Source organism: Cnephaeus nilssonii (genome assembly GCF_951640355.1).
Source record: "Cnephaeus nilssonii genome assembly, chromosome: 11".
Lineage (NCBI taxonomy): Eukaryota > Metazoa > Chordata > Mammalia > Chiroptera > Vespertilionidae > Cnephaeus > Cnephaeus nilssonii.
In genome coordinates this window covers 52,607,513-52,630,304 of record NC_137082.1, presented here as the reverse complement: position 1 = coordinate 52,630,304, position 22,792 = coordinate 52,607,513, and the positions used below count along the sequence as shown (strand labels likewise).

Sequence of the window (22,792 nt, the reverse complement as noted above, 5' to 3'; positions counted from 1 at the left end):
GGTGAGCAGGCGTCTCCCCCAAAGGCTGGTTCTTGGTCTAGGCACCGACCTTGGAAGTTTCTTGTCGTTGATGGTTCATGCTCTTTCCAGATGACTCTGGTCAGACCCCTACATTCTAAGATTTTTTCCTTTGCCAGGTGCTGCCCTCCAGGAACCACTCATTTATTCATCCATCCACCCACCCTCCCTCCCACCCACCCACCCACCCACCCATCCATCCTTCCCTCCCGTCCTGAGTGAAAGGCAAAGTTTGTGGCAGTCCAGCATCCTCTATAGAGGAACAGTTCAAGTCCCTGCAGTCATTCTTCATATTTTTAAAAATATATCTTTATTGATTTCAGAGAGGAAGGGAGAGGGAGAGATGAAAACATCAATGAGACATAATCATCAATCGGCTGCCTCCTGCACGCCCCACACTGGGGATCAAGCCCACAACCCGGGCATGTGCCCTGACTGGGAATTGAACTGTGACCTCTTGGTTCATAGGTCAATGCTCAACCCCTGAGCCACACTGGCCAGGCCATTCTTCATATTACTTGGTTTCCAGAAATGCCCCCCCCCCCCCCCGGCAACCTGTTCCACCTGCCCTGCCCCTCATCTCTCCTGTCTCTCAGTGTGTGTCTGTCTCAGGGACACATCTGGGCTCTTCCAACTATGTGTGCTCATCTGTGCCTTGCTTCGCTGGCTGTGGCTGAGGATGCTTTGGCTCCATCTAAAACCCTGGGCTGTGGCAGCTCACTCTGAGCTTGTGGTCCCCTAGGAACCTAGAGTCTTTTTCAAGCACAGCTTTAATGCCAGACCTTTCTCCTCCTGTACTTTCTGTTCTCCCTTATCTTGTTAGATTTGAGCCTTTGTTCCATGTTGTTGAAAACTTTGATCTTTGGTGAAGGTTTGGCTGTCCCTCTGAGCTGAGTGTCAGTTCTGGGTCTGAGAAGCTCGCCCAGTCCCAGTTTTTCCTCGAGGCCACTGATAGAGATGATGGTGGGCTGTGGGAGGACAGACGCTGTGGCACCCTCAGGGACCTTCCTCCCCTTCCATCCTGGGCGGGCCCTGGCTCAGCTCCCAGTTCTCAGTGTTCTAAACCCAGCCCTGTCCCGTCTTGTCCCCCAGACGGTCAGGAGGTCCCCTTTCAATAAATGGGATCACACTGTACGATGAGGGGCTTTTGTACTGCTTTTAGATCCCCCCCCCCCCAAAACCTGGGATAAAATGTTTTGAAACTATTCTTAGTTTATAAACCAGAACACCGAGACACACGGAATGGATCTAATCTGCTTTCCCAGCAGGTCAGTTACAAAATATGTTTTGACTTGTGTTACAGTTTCTGCAAACTACTTGTCTTTATTCAATGCGACACAGTGCGGTGGTGACAGTGCAGTAAGGAGGTAGCCCTGCCACGTGGGCGTGCCAGCCTGCCCTTCGGTGTGGCGTACAGCCAGCTGTGTGGCTCCATGTTCTGTTACGCGATGAAGGGCCTGGAGGAAAAAGACTCCTGTTTGACCTGTGCTCGCTGGGTGGTGGTAAAGGGGGTGTGGGCGGGTAACGCTGTGTCCCCACGTCCCTCTGTGTCCTCGGAGCAGGACCCCAGCCCGACGGTGTTCCCTGGGGGGTGGTCCTGGGGGCTCTGTCCTCACGGGTAGCCTGGGAGGTGAGGTGAGTCCCTGGAGAATCCGAGTCACTGGGTCCAGCTCCCCCTGCACCCTCTTTATGTTCCATCACAATAAAAAAGTTAAAAAAAAAAGTGAAAGGGGAGTGATTCTTTCCCCTGCCAGATGCCGGAATCACCGTGTCAGTATCTCAGGGGCAGCGCTGTGCTTGCGTATTGGAGATGCCGCCTCAGGGGTTCCAAACATTGAAAGCCCCTAACTCACCCCCAAACCTCTAGGGCTGGTGAGGGTTCCAATGTGAGATGCGTGTGCAAGGTGAGCCCAGCACCCCCAGCCTTGAGGTATGGGTCTGGCCAGTGCTAAAATCACATTCAGGAAGGTCCTATTTAGAAAGAAATGGGGTTTTTAAGGTGTGTGTGTGTCACAGAAATGATTGGGCCGAAGAGAGAGCAGCCATGGAAAAACGACTGTGTGTGCGAGTGTGCATGTGTATGTGCATGTAGGTGGTGCATGTGTAGGGGGTCACACACACGCTGCGTGCTTCCTGCGGGCTCGGCACGTGCTGCAGCTCCCGGACAGCAGTGCAGGTCCTCTAAGGCGCCTGTGCCCACAGCGCCTCTGTCCTCAGGATGTCACTCAGCCTCCCGGTGAAGATCAAGTGCATTGTCTGCCGTAAGCACGTGATGCTGTGCTCAAACTCCTGGCCGTCCTCCTTGTGATCTAATAAAGTGTTGGCTGCGAGTCGCCTCTAAGGCAGCTGTGTGTTCATGGAGCTTGGTGACCAGCAGGAACGGCTGGACGGCAGCGGGGGCTGGGGATCCTGCAGGGTGGGGACCCCTCTGTGCTGGTGGGTGGGGGCCTGGCCTGCTTTCCGGTGGTGGGGGTGGTGGCACGGAGTTCTTGGGGAAGTCCACCTTGCGGACGAAATGACCGTGAATGAATGGGAAATGGCACCGAAGAACCTGGAGCAGAGGCCCTGAATCCTGTCCCCTGGGCCAGCAGGGCAGCACTCCTCTCGGCCTGCCCGGACCTTGACACTTTGCGGTAAATAGCACTTCGCAGCCCTTCACAGCCCCTCACTTGCGGGTTCATTCCGGTGCCTTAAGGGCCGCTAGGTCGTCAGATGTGGGGGTTGGCGGGGAGAGCAGGGGACAGGCCTCGGGTGCTTCTCTGGGTTGACCAGAGTCTGCTATTGAAGGTCAAGTTCACCAGCCCAGTTGACCAGAGAACCTCAGTTAGAAAGGACCCTGCGAGTGATAGGCGGGCCTCCTGGTATGAAGAAGCACACGGCTACCCCGTGCCTTCCCCTCGCGCTCATTCTGATCTCAGATTCTCCATAGTCCCCATTCCCGATTGTCCCCCCGGAGATAGCTGGCCACTGGGGAGTAGTCTTTCTTCCGGGTACCAGTTTTCTTGGGTAACACTCTGCCGAGCCTGGTGGGGGACTCGGTATGTTATGTCTGTTACTTGCTGTCCGTTTCTTACTTCGTGTCTCCATCAAAGGCACTGGAAGTTCGGCTGTGATGTTTGATGCTGCTTTTAGGGAGCATGATGCTTGGGACTTGGCAGGAGCTTTGCAGACCCCCCCAGAAGTGCATTGTCAGATGGCACAGGCCTCACGGCTCAGTTTGGAGGCTCCACCAACAGCCCTCCGCCCCCCCCCCCCCGAATGTTTTCGTGAGTCCATGGTCCTTCAGTTTGGGAAACACCAGCTTCCCAGCCCCAGATGCTGCTCGGTGAACATTTAAAAGTGAATTCGACACAACAAGCAGCAGTCTGAGTTAACCGAAGGCCAGGGGCCTGCCCCTCTTCAGTTCCAGGTGGAAGGCCGCTTCCATCAGGAGGGCTTGCCAGGGCTGCCGCCTTCTGAGTGGTCACGGGTACCACTTGTGACAGACAAGCGCACTTGACTTTACCGTTAGCTTTTTGGAGCCGCAGAAAGCATCCCTCCCTGACTTGGTTCCTCACCATTTCTGCTGATTACAACATACAGGTAACACGTTTTACGTGGACATAATCTTTTTAAATTGCTTGTGAGTGGCTCACTACTTACCTGCTGGTTGGAAATGAGCCTCAGCTCCGAGGACACGGCCTCAGAGAAGGGTGTTTTCCTGAGGATCCCTTCTGAATAGTGTGGGGTTCCCAAGTCTCAGCTCCCAAGAATATACTCAGACACTTAAAGAGCGTTCTGTGTAAACAGACCCCTACATTCCAAGAGAGTGTTAAAATCTCCAAAACAATCTTGTGTAACAACCAACAGTACTGGCTTCTCACAAGAGAACGCCTAATCTTAACCCATCCCCACTCTGCTGGCAGCAACGAGATAACATTCTTCCCAGGGAGGAAGAATGGAGGTTTAAGGGACCCAGAAACATTTCTTACACCTTCTCAATGTTGACTCCTAGAGTTAAATAAACCCAGGGCACCATGCAAACTGAAGACAGAATTTTTCTTTAAGTCCTGTTGAACCTGCTTGGTCATCGTCAAGTCCGATGTTGCAGAAATTGTAAAACTTCAGCTCTGAGGCCAGACCAGCCACGCTCGGCCATGATCTCACAGTATGTAGCATCCACCTGGGGAGAGATGAGGTTGGTCACACCAGGTCCTCGCGCGGATGCAGGTGGTCCACGTGTGCCCAGGCAGGACCCTCCAGGTGCAGAGAGCTGGGGATGTGTCCAGGTGTCTCTCCAGAAGGGTGGGGATGAGTGGCTTGACTCGCCCCTTTCCTTCATGCCTGTGCAGGAGAGTTTTGGTGTCAAGGTTTTGGACTCGAACGTCGGACCATACAGGAGAGAGTTCTAGGGACCCTTTTGGGATCGGGCCAGTTGGCCTGTCGCAGTTGCTGAGGCAGCCAGGGCCCCTTGGGCAGAGTAAGCTGTTTTCCCGCCGTGCGACGGATCCCGCCGTACACGGATTGCATTTTGGCCTCTGAGTTTTCTTACCTTAACACGGCTGGCTGGGGGTGATCCTGCAGCCCCCCAGTAGCCCCAGTTTGCCTGAGTTAGAGCCTTGGAGAGCCTGGGAAGTCTGTGTGTAAGGAAGTGCGTTTCCTGGTGTTTGATGAACTAGTCTGCCTGTTAACTAGTGACTCTGTTGTTACAGGTAACTAAATATCCAGCTATTTCATTTTCCTCTACAGTCGCCTGAATCATTTAAATCAATTGAAAAAAAAGACGCCCCGCCCCAAACGTCACGTTGCCCTTGGTGGTGGCCGGCTCCTTGGCTCCTTGCAGAGCGCAGTGGGGAGCCGGCCAGACTCTGGAGCGCTCTGATTCTGGCCGGGCATCCTCTCGGCGCCCAGCGCCTGGTTGTGCTTCTGTAGCTTGTTCTGTTCTGATGAGAAATGGTAACTTCACGTTTTACATTTGATCCTCAGGGGCAAAGCCACACAGCCGCCGCTTTTCCGAAGACGTGGCTCCGCTCCTGCTCTCCAATGGAGGCCAGAGTCACAGCCTTGGACACACCCTGCCAGGACAGGACCCCGGCGGGCCCCGCGCGGAAACAGCAGCCCCTGCGTCCGCACGTGAGGACCGCAGCAGGGAGACCTCCAGGCGACCGGAGCTGCCTCGGTTTTCTGTGGACTTGAAGATGCCTGCGTGCCACCCCAAGCAGGAGGTCCGCGGCTTTCGGGACGCCGTAGACTTCCCTTCGAATGCAGGTCAGGCTTTTCCAGAAGGCGCGGCCCTGCAGCTCTCCTCGGAAAGCCCGGCTGGCCACCCCAAAGAGAAGCCCTGCGATCTGCACAATAAGGAGCATTCTGGGGTCCGGAGGGCGCCGGCCCCGGACCTGATCCCGCTAGACCTGAGCGAGAGGTCGACCCGGGACAACGCCAGCCACAAGGAGCTGGCCTCCTCGCTGCAGGCGGCGCTGGCCGTGTACCCGTGTCCCTACTGCAGCCACAAGACCTACTACCCCGAGGTGCTGTGGATGCACAAGCGGATCTGGCACCGCGTCAGCTGCAGCTCCATGGCCCCCCAGTGGACGCAGCCCAACGGCTACAAGAGCATCAGAAACAACTTGGTTTTCCTCGTCCGGAGCGGACGCACAGGCCCCCCGCCCGCCCTTGGGGGCAAAGACTGCCAGCCTCTGCCCATTGCTAGGTTCACGCGCACCCAGGTGCCAGGTGGGGCGCCAGGGCCCAAAGGCAGCTCCTTGCCTCTGGGTGGAACCACAAAGGCCACCGGCATGCCTAAGAGCCGGGAGGGCCACCCGGGGGGCCCCTGCGCGCTCTGGGCAGCCGGCTCCGAGGGGCCGCGGCAGACCAAACCGGGCCATGGCCCAGAGCAGCACGGTGCCCCGGCCCAGCCGCCTCCGCCCAGGCCGAAGCAGGAGGCCGGCCCCAGACCCGGGCCTGTAGCGGGCGGTGGCTTCAGCAGAAGTGCCACCCCCACACCCACTGTCATTGCCCGGGTGGGCTCCCAGCCTCCGGCCACCGGCAGGCTGGGGGACAAGTATGTCATCGCCCCCGTGGGGGCCGGCCTGGGCCCCCCAAATAAGCACAGTGCCCCGGATCCACCGAAAGCCAAATTGAGCCCTCAACCTCAGGGTCAGCCGCAGGTGAAAGACGACGGGGGCCCCGCTCTACCTCCCCGAGAGCCCCCCGCCAAGGCCGGCCAGGGCTCCAGAGGGAACCCAGCCCCGCAGGCCCAGCCCACCCCACAGGCCGTCAAGCAGGAGCCAGCGCCCGAGGGCCACGAGAAGCGCCTAGACATCCTCAATATCTTTAAGACCTACATTCCAAAGGACTTGGCCACGCTCTGCCAGAGCTGGGGGGCCAGCGGCCCTGCGCCCGAGCACAGAGGTAAGCTGTGCTGTCCCTCCCTTCGCCCCGGCTGTGGCCCCAGCTGGCTCCCCCCGCCCTCCTGCTGGGAGGGCCGCCTGCTGGCAGCGTCTAACCTGTGGCCCTGGGGCTGCCTCCCGGGATGTTCATTTGGAAACAGTTCCACCTCCTCCACGCTGATGTTGACGGGAGCAGGCCGCCTCCATGGCACTTCACCTCTTTGATATTCTAAGCAAAGTTTCGACAGATGTTCATTGTCCCTTGCTAAGTTTTATTTTTATACGTATACAGTGGAACCTCGGTTCTCAAACTTAATTCGTTCTGGAAGGCTGCTCAAGAAGTGATTTGTTCAAAAACCAAATCATTTTTTTCCCCCATTGGAAATAATGTAAATTAAATTAATCTGTTCCAGACCCCTAAATGATTCCCTGTTTTAACCTTTCTTATTCCGATTACTCTGGAAAATTAGCTTCTGTCATGCTTTGCAATTATTTCTCTTTGAAGCTCTATCACTGTTCTCACAACCTTCCTTTTCCCTTTGCTGCTATCACTAACCTTCTTAGGACCCACGGTGACTTACTGTAGATATTTAATAACAATAATGAGCAGCAACAGAAGCAAAAATATTTCACAGCACCATTTCCCGAGATGCGAATAACGTGAGGTTTAGTGGTAAATTGACTCAACTTGTGCATTCTCTCCTTTGTTTGTAGCTTGAGAGACACGTGACTGATCATACAGGTATTAGCATGAAAGGGTTGTTGGGTCGAGAACCGAAGTTTTATTCAACAGCCGAGACATTTTCCCCGTGAACAACTTGGTCGAGAACCGAATTGTTCAAGATGGGAGACATTCGAGAACCGAGGTTTGACTGTATATAATTAAAAAAAATATATATCTATATATATCAGTGTGCCAGCATTAGTGAGCAAAGCCTCTGTAGACTAGAAATGTACCATCTAAAGTTTGGGGAATGGACTTTTGCTAGTTCTGGAAAAAATATTCCTTAAATGCTTATTTCCTTTCCTGCCAGTCCCTCAGGGTTGACACCTAACAGCAATAACAAGGAATTGCCAGCAGGTTTTCACGTGCCACATTGGGTATAATGCCTTTGATCGCGAGTTGAAGGTCACGCTCACTGCACACCCAGCACCCTGGGAAATCTGAGTGTCTCCCATGAAAAACCACCCAGACAAACCCACCCCTGTGGAGTCTGTCCCTGAGTTCTCACCTTGGGCGGTCCTCACCGGCTTTGGACAGAAGTGTCCACCTGGCACCTGCACTTTCTCTTTTTACACCTGCACTTTCTTAAAGCAGATTCCCATTTACTGTGACCTTTGAGAACTGGCCCTTCAATATCCATTAAGATGGAAGCACTTTGGGGGATGGGGTTCAGGGTTGGTGAGGTCAGGTCAGCAGAGAGGCACCCCAAATCCACTGTGTGATGGCACTGGGCAGACACGTGCATGTCTAAGTTAGTTCCTGCTCTTCTCCTGTGACGTTGGGACCTGCCCAGGTCCACAGGCACCTGAGCCACCTCGGTCTGGCCAGTGATGCCTTTGCTTCACGTTTACCCTTAGAGGAAAAAATGGGGTGTTTCTCGACTAGGAGAAAACTAGGGCGCTGCACAGTCTTGGAGACTGTCCGGTGGAGCCCGCATTGCAGGCCGGCCTCGGCTCCCATTCTGAAAAGTACGGAGCCCTGTGGGCCCTGCTCACATCACAATCAGCACTTCCTGTGAACTTTCCCGAGTGGAGCCGACGGCCTGGGCGCCCGGAGATGTCGCGAGGCTTTATGCTGAGTGTTCGTAAGATGCAGTGGGTCCTGGTTAAGGTTCTCACCCCGTCTCCTGGCAGCGTTTGCACTTTTTCTGGTCTCAGTTCCATTGAGCGAGCTCGACACAGTCGGCCGTAGTTTCCGGTCGTGCAGGTTATTTGCTGTGTAATGGAGTAGCAGTACATAGGTCAGACTTTGGGATCTGATACTGGCCTCAGTTCTTTAGATACAGATTTTCTTGGACTCGAAAGTGAGACTTTCTAGACCCAGGTGGCAGGTGAGAGTCGGCGGGTGCCTGTGGTCCTCGTCCCCTCCCGTCCAGTCCTTCCCCTACTGCACCCTCCCGGCGAGTGAGCGACACGTTCGCCCCATAACCGGACCTGCAGTTGGAGTTAGTTCAGCCCCGTGGCTGCACGGGTGACACAGACCCACACCCACACATCACACCCAGCCTCGGGTCTCCCGTGCTGCTCTGCGGCCTGCTGTGGCTTTTATTATTTCCCCCCAAAACAGAAGTGCATTTGAAGCCAAGGTTTTAAGAATTTCAGGTGACAGAGGCAGCAATACAAAGGAGCTTGACATGTTTTCCTTTTCCTTAAAATTTTAAAATATAATTGGTCCTAAGGCTTACAAAAAGAAAGAAATTAAGTGTTTATTCTTTAAATGTGAAAAGTGCTCAACCTGCCGTGACGCACATATGCTCTCCTTGATTACCCTTCTCACACACACACTGACATAGTCAGGACTGAGTGTTTCCCTTCGCTCTTATGGGGGCCGCTCGGGGGAAGGTTTTCAGTGCTTCTCCCCTAACAAGTGCAGTTGTAGCATCAGAGCCTCCTGAGCGTGGGGAGGGACTGAGACCCACTTCTGCAGGCTGCTACGTGAGTAGCCGCCCGGCAAGGAGGGACCCGCCACCCCCGGGTGACCTTTTCCTCTGCTGGGTCCTGGTCTCAACTCCGGGACGGGTGAGAACCCGCCGGAACCCCTCCCATGACAGTGCGCTGCCTCCTGCCTCGGCTATCGTACTCTCCTGGGGCCCCGCTCCCACCCAAGCACCCCAAGCTGGACAGGTTCCCACAGTCTGACCTGTGTACTTCGCCGATTCCTTTTCCTCCTTTGCAAGTTTGTTTGTTTGGGAAGCCCTCGTGGTGTTTGTTGTGGCAGAAGGCCATCCGGAGCCTGGGTGTGGTCTGGCTGAGAGGTGAGAGGTCCCTGGGGTGACCGGAGTGTAAATGTCCTTGTTACGGAGACTGCCTGTTACTGCAGCTCGGGCAGGGCCGTCATCACAGACACGTCACTCCACGTGCCAGTAACCGCCCCTTCCGAGGTTTGCTGTCCACTGTGGCTGCGCCCGCTCCTCCTCGACCCTGTGGGCAGTGGACCCTTGCATCCTGAGTCTAGGTTCCCTCCTAATTCATCTCGAGTCCAAAGCACCGTTATTCTCTGAGTCTGTGGGCACTCTGGCTCTTACTTTGTCACCTGATGCATTCACTTTATGTCTCCTCCTGGGGCGTTACCTGCAAGCGAAGGTCACCCCTTGGTGTGCTGGCCATCGATTACACCTATAGCGTCGCCTTGCAGCCGCGGGAAAGAAATCCTCGGGAGAGAATCTTCCAGAGGAGGAGGAGTGCATTGTTGTGTCTGTGGTGCAAGTGAGATTCTGTGATGTTTTCAGTGATGTTTCCATTCACACAGCGCGTTGCTCTCAGGCGGGGTCTCGAAGACATCAGGTGTTTTTCCGAAGGGAAGACAGTTCTCAGAGACCTTTCCCCACACCTTTCAGGTGAACGATGTTTGTGAAGAAATGATAGTCTGGAAGCGCTGCCAAAAGAGGAAGGCATGACGAGGAAGTGACCCTGTCCCTTCCCTTGGGCTCGCCGACTCACCCGTTGCGAATGGAAAAAACATGTTCCACGGTGTGGCTGCCAAGTCTGGAAACGTGCCTATAACACGAATGGTTTGTTGATAGAATAGTAATAAAATAACAAATCACCTGTGTTTCCAGACTTGTGGCTAGCCAATGGTATAGAATAGTATGGGTTTTAGAATAAAAAAACTAAAGGCAACGGGAATGGGACAGTGCTGGATAGAATACTATGTAAGGTCTTTCTTATTGGCACTTAAAAACGATCCCTTCTACCAGGGACGCAGTAAGACGATGATTTGAAAGACTGTGCTTCCTTGGCCTGAGTCTTTCAGACAAGGGTGAGCATCTGACAAGGGTTAGCGTCCCTGGAAGGCTGGCCAGGCCGCTTCCTCCCCTCTGACTCCACTTTGCGCACCCCGGGTTCCTGGGTTAGAGTGTGAGTGCTGCGGCTCACCAGGTGGGCTTCAATTCTAATGAAGTTCACGACCTTTTGATTAACTCAGAATTTTGCAGTAGCTTCGGCATAATATTATTGACCACAAAGGGCAAGAGTCCTTTCTTTAGGAAGTAAAGATAAAAAGCTCTGGCAGAATGCGCAGGGAAGCATGTGTGTGTGTGTGTGTGTGTGTGTGTGTGTGTGTGTGCACGTGTGCACGCATGCTGATGCATCCTTAATTAAGGAAGTAAGAATGGTGAGTAGAGGAGTAGTTTGGATAGGGAGTAGCCAGCTAAGAGGTTTCCTCAGGGAAAAAGTGTTATAATGACTTGTGTTTGAATGTGACTTCAGACACACGTGCCATGCTGTCTGTCACCATCGTTAGCAGGTGTCACGTGTAGGCAGGGACTGTGCATTGGAAGCAGTCCGATTGTACCTGGGAAAACGGGACAGCCACGGTGACTGTCAGAGGAGGTTTCCACGGGAGCGCCTCTGGGTGGTGGAAGGGAGTGGGGAACAGAGTGCTTTTGGAGTGAGAGTTTCCTGGACCCAAATGAGGAAGGAAAGGCGTTCCTGGACACAAAGCCAGCGGTGCAGCCATGTTCACACGGGATGTGTGGGGCGGGTGTGCCGGCCCCTGCAGGAGGGCCTCGCTCAGAAGGGACCGCCCACCTGAGCTTTCTCTCCACCGATGCGCTTGGTGAAAACTCTTGGGAAGAGGAGCCGGCGGGTGATAGCTGAAGTTGCTGAGTCATGCTTTTCTTGTGCGTTGCATGGGCACCTTGCCAACATTCGTGAGTGGTTTTCCATTAATGACAGTGGGATGAGTGTTGGTTACAATGTGTCTTAGGCTTTTTTGCGTTCCTGCACTGAGAACTGGGTGGGCAAGTTCTGAAATTTCTCTAAGGCTCGGTTAATGACTTGTTAACGTGAGAAATCAGACAGGTCTGCCTGCCGGTTCGTGCCTTTCTTTGCTTCTTCTCTCCATCAACGCCACCTGTAACGGATCAACGATGGTGTGTTGTTTTACCTGTGGAGGCATCTATGACTTGGGAATCGTGACTTGGGTTCTGCTGATTTGACTAAGAGCCTTTCACACTAAAATGTCACACCTTCAGTCCAAAAACAGCTCACTGAGCTTCATTTAAAAATGTGTTGCTTCAGAGGTAACTCTTTCTAGTGAGCGGTTTCGTGTCTTGTTCCTCCATTGAGTTGAGTTACCATTGAGCTCAGGGAGGTCTCTCTGGAGCCACCCTTCTGTGAAAATTAGCCTTTTCTTCAAGACACCATATCAGGAGAGGTCTTCAGATGAGTGAGCGTATCGGCCTCCCTTTTCCGAGCAAAGCTGACTGCGTTTAGGATCAGAAGGGAACTCGAGGCCAGTGCTTCGGCCCAGGGCCTCATTCCCAGGTGTTCCCTGTGGGCTCCGTGGGGACAGCGTGGGGCACACAGGTACGGGCCCATGGGTGAGGTGTTGATGGCTGGGCCCCTGGCCCGGGGCCTAGCATATCGACTGGGGACAGGCCCCGGCCCTGCTGCCTCCGAGTTCCGGCGCCCGGTCTGGCCCCCCGGTGTCACTCCGATTTGCTTGGTGTGCCGCTGACAGAACCTGAGAAGGCTGGGCGAGCACCCAGCTGCTCGGAGCCGCACACCTGACAGCCGCCGTTTCGGGCTCAGCACGGGAGGGAGTTTAATTCGCTGTAACTCATGCTCGCCCGGGGCCCCGCCTGTGCCTGCCCTGTCAGAGGAGCCTCCAGGAAGGTAGCTCCCCTCAGGTCACATCAGACAGACTAATGATGGTTTCCTCTCCCCTCCCCCGTCTGCTCCCCTTGGCCACTGCCACCCAGGGACGCCCCGGACGCAGGCCCGCCAAGGAGACTTCGTCTGCGTGGAGTGCGGGAAGTGCTTCCACCAGCCCAGCCACCTGCGGGCACACATGCGGGCTCACTCGGGTAAGCCTTGCCCTGTCCCTCGCCCCTCTGTCCCTCCGTCCCTCCTGGTCCTTGTCCCCGTAGGGTGTGGGTGTCCTCTGCAGGGGTTCATCCTCCGCGGTCGTTGACATGCGGACACCGAGGCCCCTGTCGGGGGAGGGTGACGCGTCCCCTTCTGTGATTGTGCGCCAGACTCTCCTGAAACAGATTTTTTCCTTTGCATCAAGTGCCATGTGGTTTAACGTGAGAGAAGCCTGTTTGCAAATGTTTCGTTTTAATTAGAGAGTGGACTCCTCAGGAATGAATATGCGAACGAGCTGTGCTGCCACCAGCACTCACGGAAATCAAAGCCGCTTTCAGGGTGACAGGTGCTGCCCCCCCCCCCCCCACTGGCCCTGCGGTGCGGCCGGGCCCCTCCGGAGCCACCCGTGAGGGATGCGGACCCCGGGCTCTTAGGAACGCGCGGCCCCGAGACCATGTCAGGCTGAGAAGCCGTGTGTCCCCCACCGGGAGCGGGAGGCTGGAGGGTCCGTTCTCAGAAGTGTGAAGGATCACACGTAAGCCGGTCTGATGTGAAATGACAGGGGCCAAATGGTAAGTAAGGCAGGAGGAGGGTCCCCTCCCACAGGCTGGTAATTACTGTTGTCAGTGACGGCTTTCTCCAGCAGCCGCGTCTGAATTAAAAAGGGCAGTGGCCCCGGGCAGCGGCCTCACAGCCTCTGCAGGAAGTGTGATGGTAAATTGGTATTTTCCAGCCGTGGGCTAGGCGCTGGCATCTGTGTGGGGGAGAGTGCTTGATCTGTAATGGCCCGGATTGCTGCTAACACTCCCCTTGTTCCCACAGTGGTGTTTGAGTCCAACGGCCTCCGAGGTGCTGAAGTCCACACCACCTCTGCGGATGCCCCCAAACAAGTAGGTCTCCGGACGGGCGTGGCGAGGAGGTTTGGGTTGCAGCGAGGTAGCGGGAGCATGCGCCGCGGTGTTCTCTCGGGACAGACGTGCGGACACCTTCTGGGCTTGGACGTGGATCCCAGGCCTGCAGGACAGCCCAGCGCAGGGGACTGGAAACCGGGAGGGTCATTCAGCTGCTCGAGGTCTTGTTGGGGCTGTGGGAACTGGGAGAGACTTGGTGGGGCCCGAAACCCTTGACGTTCACACGCTCTCACCCCGGGTGCTTTTATATGTTTTCTTGAGAAGAAATTATGCTTAGTCTCCTCTCTTAAGACCCATATTTTTGTATTACTCCGTGTCCTCCACATCACACACTCTACCGCAGGGCCGTGGTGTGTAAAAACACCCGTGTCCGTGCATATGTGACCGTGCTCCTGTGGCTTTTGCATGCGAACCACTTGGCGTCCGCACAGCATGGCGGAAACTCTTGGAACCAGCGGTGATGGGACCGTGTGCCTTGCTCTGCAGTGGGGACACACACATCGCCATCGGTGGTCCCCTGTGCCATCCTAGGCTGAGAGCACGTGGTTTTAGAGCTCTCCTTCCTTGTCCTACAGAATGTCACAGCTACCCTGTTCTCCCACCAGCATTTTCTGTGTAACATTCTTGCCTTAGGATGGTCTGAAACGGCAGACGCTACCATTGTGAATGCACAGGGGTGTGTTTGCCATCAGATGAACATCAAGCCCCGTCAGGTGGTGAGAGGGAGGAAGGGCGCCCTGCCCCTGCCCCTGCCCTGGGCAAACCCAGCCATTGGAGGCATCCTGCTTGTTGACGATGAGGGGGATTGGGATGTCAGAGGGACCGCGGGCATCCTCTAGTCTTCTCACTGGAAGAGAATGGTAACAGGTGACAGGGCCTCACCAGGACCTCCTGTGAATGAGGGACTGACCTGCCCGGGGACTTCCTTTTTCAAATTTATTTCTGCATTTTCAGAATCCCTATTGTTGTTCAAAGCCTGTCTTCCCATGTCATTGACAAAATGCCTTCCCGTTTGTTACCATGTTTTACTAAGTGACTTCTCGCTCTTTAATAAAACTATAGTTTTAGAATGTCAGGCAGTTATTTCACGATGCTGTGACAACTTATGAAATAAATAACGGCTTGCAGAATGCTGAATTAGAAGATTTCCGAGCACATGTGACCTCGGCTCGAAGCACTGTCCTTTTTAGCAGAAATCAGCCCCGGTGACAAGAGGCACCGATGCGTCTGTGGGCTGCGTCTCAGCGAGGTCGTGCCATAATTGGAGAATTACATATCGAGATGACACCCTGAGTCAGTCCAGAGGGTTCCTGCGTGCTCAGACGACCCATTAAATCCACCCGAGACACGGCTTTTCGATGCGTGTTTGACAGGGGGGGAGCCCAGGCAGATAGGAATAACGCAGTGAGTCTCCGGGAACACACGTCCGTTTATTTGCTGCCTATTCATTCTGCGGGAGCCTCTTTAAAATGCTTCTGTCGTGGGGGGCAGTAGCTCAGTAAAGCCAACCACCCGGCCTGCGCTTCAGATAATTTCTGTGCTGCTTATAGTTATGCTGGGAATTCTTAGCAGCGTGAGTCACCCTGGACTCTGACGGAGAAAAGATGCGTTTACATTGTCTCTATAAACTCCGTTCTGCTATTTTATACTTATTACCCACTAACCTCCCGGTTCCTGCTCACAGTGACGCAGGGAGGCTCTCAGGGGTCAGCTGTCCTCCTCGGGCTCAGGACAGCGGTCGGTCGCTCAGGCCGGTGACGAGAAGGCGGAGCTGGGTTCACACGCCCCTCCGGTGCGGGCAGCTCGCTGGCTCGGTGCCGCATTGGAGATCCCGGCTCTGAGAGCCCTTCGGGTCCTTGCACGTGAAGTAGCTTTTGTTGGTTAATCACTGCATGTTCCGGTTCTTGAGGGAAATTCCATTTTCCTTAACCTACTTTGGAATTGAAGTGCCTGCCAGGATTGAAGTGTCACCCAAGAGGTGGGGTGATGGCACGGTCGGCTCTAACTCCGACCTTCTGCCTGTTAACTTGGCCCGAGTCTGCCATCTATAAAATAAGGACCGCAGTGACACCTCCTGCATTCTTACTGTGAAAACCAAAATAGAAAGTGGGCCGTGCCTGGCACACTTCGGTCATAGCTCTTGTCAGTTATTCTAAAAACGAATGGCCGTCCTTACCAACGGGAGGAGACTCGTGGGCAGGGTGAGTCCTCGGGTGCTGTGCATGTGGGTGAACGGGGACGCACACCTTTCCCCGTGCATGCGTGCCTGTCGCCGCTGCCGGACGAGCTGGGACGCCGCTCCGTGCCCCTGTGCTTTACTTGGTGTCCTCGGCTTGTCCGAACCTGGCGGCGTGCTTGGTCTTGTTTTGTTTTGCAGGCTGTTTGCTAGTTGCCCCTTACGGGGAGGAGACAGTGAGAGATTAGTGTGGGGACAGTGTTGTCAGCTTAGACGCCGTTTCCTTGCGCGGCTCTCTGTTCAGGAGACCACATGTCGGTGGAGACGTCATCGTTACACGTCCACCCAGAGGACAGCTGCCCTTGCCCTGTCAACGCCTGAATCTCCTGTGTTGGATAATTCTAACCGTCCTCACACACCTGCAGCCCAGTGAGACGGTTCCCAGCAGGCGGTCCAGGCACGTGGGCAGAAACTGACTGAAGTCAGTCAGGTCAGAATGAACGGGAGCTCCGAGGGGAGGTGAAGCGACTTCCTTTGGATGTGGTTTCGGCTGTGATTTCTAGTGTGTACGTCCTCTGGTTAAGCCTCTGCTGTGTTACAAACATGCACGTGGTGTGGGGCTCCCGAAGTGTAGTCATTGCTTCACAACACACTCCTGTGATGGGCAGCGTGGGCGGGTCACTGAGATGGAAGTTCCGGTTGTGGATTCAGCAGTAGGGCGGCCGGTGGGTGGTTAGTGGGCACACTGTCTGTTCTCTGGGCAGTGTCTCATCCTTTTGCTTTATTGTGAGAGGGCTTGGGCACTGGAGGTGAGGAGCTGTCTTTATGGCGAAGCATCCATAGCTGTGGGGATAATTCTCCCAGTTCTTGGGCATGAAGCCACTCACTGTTTGTGCTTGTGTTCTGATGATAATTCTATTCACAAAGGTAGCTAAGAGTCCAAGCACAGTTCTAAATGGGGGAGCAGTTCATGCCTGTCGTCACTTTGAAGATGCTTTGGCATATGTCAGGCATGATTAATTTCTAGTAATCACCAATAGTCATCATTAGAAAGAACGAAAGAACCTTTTGAAAATAATATGCTGCAAAATGGGTATCATTGTCCTATGATGTTAGAAAAAAACAAAACACCCCAACTAGAAGGGTTTCTTAGTGTTGTGGAGAAATGTTTTTTTCCATTATAACTGGCTGTGAAACATTAGAAATTAAAGTTTAAAACCAAGAAAAAAAATGAACCCTCTCCCCCCAGCCTCCTGGGTTGGGGGTTTAAAAGAGCAGACTGATTTTTACTAAAATGCGAAAACTGGAGTTTTGATTGGTTTAGATTCTTTGCTAAAGTTTAAAGACTATGATTCATATATGATTTCTTATTATTCTAAGTGTTATTTTAAAATAGTCAAGCTGGGGGAATAATTCCATTAATCAAAATAACAGGAAATGAGAAAACAATGGCAATCTAATTTGTGTCGTTTTCAGCTGTAGATATTATAATGTGGATGACGGGGCTCACGTATGTTGGAGTATTTGGACGTAGGCACAGTCTCTTTTCAGTATCACTGTTGGGTTCTCAGATCCAATTCCAGAATTCAGTTCATTCGTCTTGGCAGTTTTCTTCGTCATAAAACCAAACAAACATCTTGAAACCCACGGTCCATTTTTTCTCTATGAATGACATACTACAACACGACTGTCATTGGTGAGTCATCCAAAGTGACCCACCGTGACAGGAGTCCTGCCTGTGTCCGGCTGGTTGGGTCCGGGCCGTGATCAGTAAGGTGCTGCGTGCAGAGTCGTTAGGCAGCCTCACAGCACCTCTGCCAATGGGAGCCTCTTCTGAAGGCCGACCGCCCTCTGAGGGCTGAGGGGTCCCTGTGTGTGCGTGCTGTCAGCCCCCGGCGTGAGCACAGACAGGGACCCTTCCCTTCCTTATAAAGACAGAAGGGGAGGAGCAGACCTCATAGAGTTCCAGAAGTCAGCATCCATCCCTAGAACATTAAAATGCCTCAGAGAACGGTTGTATTTCTTTCAACAACACTGCAAAGCCCACACACTGCAAGAAAGAAACGCCTGCTTTTCTGAAAGCACTCTTCTTGTTTTCTGATGACTCTTTACAGGAGGGAAAAAACCCCAAAACAATGTGTGTGCGCTCAAAATACCCTGTGTCCTCTTCATGCCTGTATTTCTGACGCCTCTGCTCCACAGCTGTGTTTTCCCCTTTGCCTGATTAAGCAGGTGAATTCCATCCATGCCTTAAAACATGTAGGACTTAAACCCTTGAGGACTGCAGTGTTCAATAGTAAAGTGTCCGTTTTAGGAATCAACATGTGAAAATGACTTTTCTCAAACAACGAGATGCTATTTGAACACCTCCCTTCAATTATAGAGAGAAAGGGGCACCTGTGCATCTAGATTTGGGGGCTGAATTTAACAACCCCGATACTCAGGTTATACCTAGGTTCTGCAGTCTTCCTAAACCAAATGTGTGTAGCCCTGGCTGGTGTGGCTCAGTTGGTTGAGCATCGTCCTGTGCACTGAAAGGTTGCCGGTTCCATTCCTGATCAGGGCACATACCTGGGTTTTGGGTTCCATTCCTGGTCAGGGCACGTGTCGGAGTTGCGGGCTCTGTCCCCAGTCGGAGGCATGCAGGAGGCAGCCTATCAGTGTTTCTAATCAGTGTCTCTCTCCCTCGCCCTCTCGCTTCCTCTCTCTCTAAAGATCAATAAAAACATCTTTTAAAATGCATCCTGCTTGTGTGCAGGGAGCTACAGCTGAAGTCAGGGTCTTTGCCGACCCAGCGGGGCTGCTCTGCGAAGGTCATTGTTTATGTTCTTGGGTGTGGATAAGAAAATCCATAGGAAATATGCACTTAGAAACCCAAAGGCAGAAATGAGCTGTTCTGTTGTCTCCTTTTCTCATCCAGGGGAGAGACCTTTCTAACCCAGACACCGTCCAGACAGTGCCTCTCAGAAAGGGCACCTAAAGACTCGTCTCCAGCGAACCCCGGTGCCCCGTGACAGCCGTTACCAGTCCCCTCCCGGATGTCCCAGCTGCCTCCCAGCAGAGACCCTGACCACCCGCGCGAGGAAGAGTGGCCGCCCCCCGCACCCCGCCACCCCTCATCTTAGACCGCTGTGCTGGCCCGGAAGCTGCGGGGCGAGGCCTCTCCCGGTCGGACGTTGAGGAATAAATAAAGACGCTGAACTCTAGAACTCCATGCAGATGTTCCGAATGAGTATACGTGCTCGTCGACCATGGCCCCACGTTTCCTGTGATTGACGGTGGCGTTGGCAGGCACAGCGGGAGCGCGCGTCTGTGCTGCTCGCGACGAGTGGAGACACTGGAAAAGAGCTGCTCACGCGTGTGGGACCGAGTGAAGCCGTGTGTGCAGGACTGTGGGGCGATGGCGGGGCTGGGGTTGAGCTGACACAGTGTTACTACTATGGCCTCTCCCGTCTGAGTGGGTGTTATTTATGTGGTGAATGAGACAGGAAGGAGGGGGCGTGCAGGTGCTGTGCGAACCAGGCTGGGTGGGAAGGGGCGGTGGCCAGCCCTCCCTGTTCCACCGTCAGGTTAGGTCGCCTCCCCGGGGCCCTTTGCATCCCCATTGCTCCTTTCTTTCCCCCACGCCTGTGCTCAGCGTGTGGGTGGGAACACGGCCATGGGGATGTTTCTGTTCTGCTTCGGGAACAGAGCTAGTTGAACACTAAGAAAAGCAGGCTTCTTTGTTTATTCTCAGGACCTCTTGTAACAGGGCTACATTCTGCAAACTGCTCACGAAGGAAGGCTGCCCGTCGTCACGCCATCCAGGTCTGGACCATTTTGGTCATGCAGGAGAGCCCTGGGAGACTTGGGGGCCCATCACCCTGAGCTGGTGCTCTGGAACCTTCTGCTCTCTCTCCCTGCCCCACCCCAGCAAGTAGGCCTGTTTCTCCCCGGGCCTGGTGCCCTCCGCAGGACGAGCATCCTCGTTCCCAGAGCATGGAGGTCCCCAGGCCCCTGGGTGGGGTGGGCGGCTCTATATACCTCTTCCTCCGTCATGCAAATGCAAGTTTTTGTGGTGGGGTTAAGGCCCCCAACAAAGGATCTGAAATCCTGCAGTGTACGCAGTGAAAATCCTATTCCACAGATACACATATTTTCTTTTCTTGGTACCGTGACACTCGGGTGATGACGGTAACCTTTCTGAGAGTTTCAGACGTTTGCACATAGGATTTTATGCATTATCAAAAGTTACTGCTGCCTTGAATGAAAACGTTCTGTGAAATTTTTTGCAAAAGCTTTACTAGGTTTTTTTTAATTGTGAAATTTTGTAAAGGCAGGAAGTGGATTAAAATGAGCATGCTAAATATATTTTTCAAAAAAGCAATAATTTTACATGTACAGAAATTATCCTTAACCTTTAATACCGGTGAGAGCGACAGTTTACTTCATACCGTAATGGGTTAGCGCAGTTTTTGTAGAAAATGGGCTTCTGATACAAAGACTTGTTTAAACACACACACACACACACACACACACACACACACACACACACACCCTAAAGTGTGTTTTTTTTTGTTCTAATGATTTGTTGAATTATTATATTATTATTATTGTTGTTATTGTTATTAGTTAGTGTTTGGTTCTGGATTCTACTTGTTACTGAATTTAAATTACTTGACGGTTCAGGTTACTTTGCAACACTTGGAAACAATGCAATGTAACTGGCTAGTTTATATATATATATGTATGTGTATATATGTACATATATACACATATATACAACACATATACATATGTATATGTGTGTATGTATATCTAATTTTTTACTTGTTTTTCCTCATATTCTTACACCAGATATGTACCAGAATGACCTGTCTTGTCGGTGTAATTGGGAATGTCCTTGCAAATACGGTTACGCGACTGTGACTGACTGTTCTGTAAAGTTATTTTGAGCAGATACATTATGTTGCAGATACATTCCTCTGTTCACCTTAGAAACCACAATGCCTTTCTGTTGACTTACGTTTGATCATTTCGATAGTTTTCCCAAAGTGATCATTTCTGCATTTTCTGGCTTTTCGTTTTTTGGCTGAAAGTGAAAGATGACAGTTTAGGAACACACAGGGGCTGGTGACGTAGTCCTGGCCTGTTTCTCTGAGTTTTAGTTATTAAAGTCTGTACCCAAAGTGACAGGGAGGCATCGTGTCCCTTCTCACTGTTGGAAAGCAGCTCCCAGGAGCCCCGCTGGCGCTCCGAGCTGGGCGTGTCTTCCCAGAGACTCCTCCCTGGGGAGGCTGGCGGGCTGAGGGGTGGTTCCTGGGCATCCGCAGAAGGTGAAACCGTAGCCAGTGAAAATAACTGTGAGCTGCAAGGAGGCCAGAAATCAGGTTTCTACTTAATGACATAGACGGGAGGGGACCCCCGAGAACGCCACCCTCTGAGACACGCCGTGTCCGGGCCTGACTGTGGTTCCTTCTTCCACTGATCATCAGTATTGTATTGGTTTGTGAATGCCTTCCTGTCAGCCCTGCCGTAGTATTTAATACGATATGTGTTTTCTTATTTATTTAGCCAATGTGTTTTAATTTGCTTTCCTCCGAACGATGATTTCCGTGTGATCTCTCCTGTAAGTCACCTCTGACTGTTCCAGACTTTTCTACTACCTCTACCGATCTGCTGTTTCCTCGATTCTTCACAGGATTTTACAGTGTTGGCATCTAATGTGACTTGGACAATAAAGGGTTTGGTTGTCTACTTGCAGCTTCTCCGTGTGTGTCCCCGGCGCTGCCAGTGGCTCCTGGCGTGGCTGCCGCTCGCTCTGCTTCTCCCGTTCATGTCTCCTACTCGTTGTCGCCTTCAGATAACACACAGATGATGAGCTGATAGAGATCTTTCAGGTTACTCACTCGTACTCCTTAATTTGAAGAATGAACATTTCAGTTGTCTGAAGAATCAGCTTTTGGGCAGGTCCACTGCTCGGTCACTTTTCCGCCTGCTTCCCGGGCGTGCGTAGAGCAATCTTAGGTGGACAGCTTCCACCTTGGTCAAAACACAACACACATTTTCAGGCCCACTGGGTTTTGCCGTTCTGGTTTTGGAAAGCATTAAGTGCTTTAAGGGGTCCCCCCAAGAGTTATTTATTTTTTTGAACCAAGAGAGACACTGGCTTCTTGAGAAGAAGGTTTTCACAGAGATTGCACTGGGAATCCACCCGTGGCCACCTGGTGAGAGAAGGACGGTGGATCTTGCCCAGTCTGGCCGCTCTGGGCCTCCAGCGTCCCACAAACAGCTATGCAAAGGCAGGTGGGCCTAGTGACTCGGCACCCCTGAGGGTGGACTGTTGGGTGCCACAGGGAGCAGGTTGCACCTCCCTCGGGTGCCGGCCGGCTCTGGGAGCCTCCCTCCTTCCAACCGAGAGAGAGTGTGGCTCGGAGGATGCGTGTGAGCTGCATCACAGGGGACAGCAGCCTGTCCGAGCACTTCCCGCACTTTCACAGACACATTCCTTCTTGAAAACGAAGCCCCTCCCCCTGCCCCTGCCCCCACCGCAGAGGTTTCAGGAGGGTGCCCAGGAGAGGGACCTTGTCTTTGTACCAGTGTACCTTGCCCTCTGGAGGTGTCTACCCTGTAGGGAGCGCACGTGCCGCTTTGCTGATTTTGCCTTTGCTGAGTTCTAATGGCAGAGCATTTAACTCTCTGAGCAAAGAAAGGAAACAGCGACAGGCCAGGGCTTCAAGGGAGGGTTCCCGCACACCCAGAGCCCCGCGTGCCCGTGGGCAGTGACGGGGAGAATGTTCATTCTTCATCCATCTTGCTAATGATACTTTGAGGCAGTAAAATGCAAAAGACCATAGAATTTGTATTTCTTTTTTTAAATACAGTTTATAACATTATATTTTGTACTCTTTATATTAGAATTTGTAACTAGATTGATGTATTTAACTATTTCTGAAAAAAAAAAGTTCAATGTTTCAGTTGTGTGATAAAATATTTAGATAAAACAATATTCTATTGGAATTTGAAATCAATAAAAACATCTTGGAGTTCTTGAGACTTGTTAGACCTTTTTCCCCTAATTTAGGAGGTGGCTGAAATCCTCTGTGGTTTTGTTGTTGTTGTTGTTGGCTGAATACGAACTGAAGGGATAGTGGTCTTCCTTTAGGCAGATGCCTTTGCAGGAGATTCACAGACTAGTTCATCGAGAAGGATGCCAAGGTGGCCGGAGCACTTTCTTCATGTCTTCTGTGGACTCCAGGATAGACACACTTAAACACATTTTTTGGAGGGTGACTCTGTGCTTCTCA

The 22,792-nt window shown here is 52.8% G+C and overlaps 1 protein-coding gene across 4 annotated transcripts in view; it reads left to right on the top strand.

Moving 5' to 3' along the window:
• Positions 1 to 22,564, top strand: part of ZNF516 (zinc finger protein 516) — an 88,663-nt gene extending 66,099 nt beyond the window's left edge. For 3 of the 4 annotated variants that reach the window (XM_079783998.1, XM_079784000.1, XM_079783999.1), the window contains exons 3-6: positions 4,984 to 6,408; positions 12,314 to 12,418; positions 13,242 to 13,309; positions 18,427 to 22,564. In XM_079783998.1, coding sequence (XP_079640124.1) covers positions 4,984 to 6,408; positions 12,314 to 12,418; positions 13,242 to 13,309; positions 18,427 to 18,486 — 1,658 coding nt within the window. In that variant the 3' untranslated portion in view covers positions 18,487 to 22,564. The remainder of the gene's footprint in view (positions 1 to 4,983; positions 6,409 to 12,313; positions 12,419 to 13,241; positions 13,310 to 18,426) is intronic. The other variant, XM_079784001.1, reaches the window with a different exon arrangement.
• Positions 22,565 to 22,792: the final 228 nt, after the last annotated feature.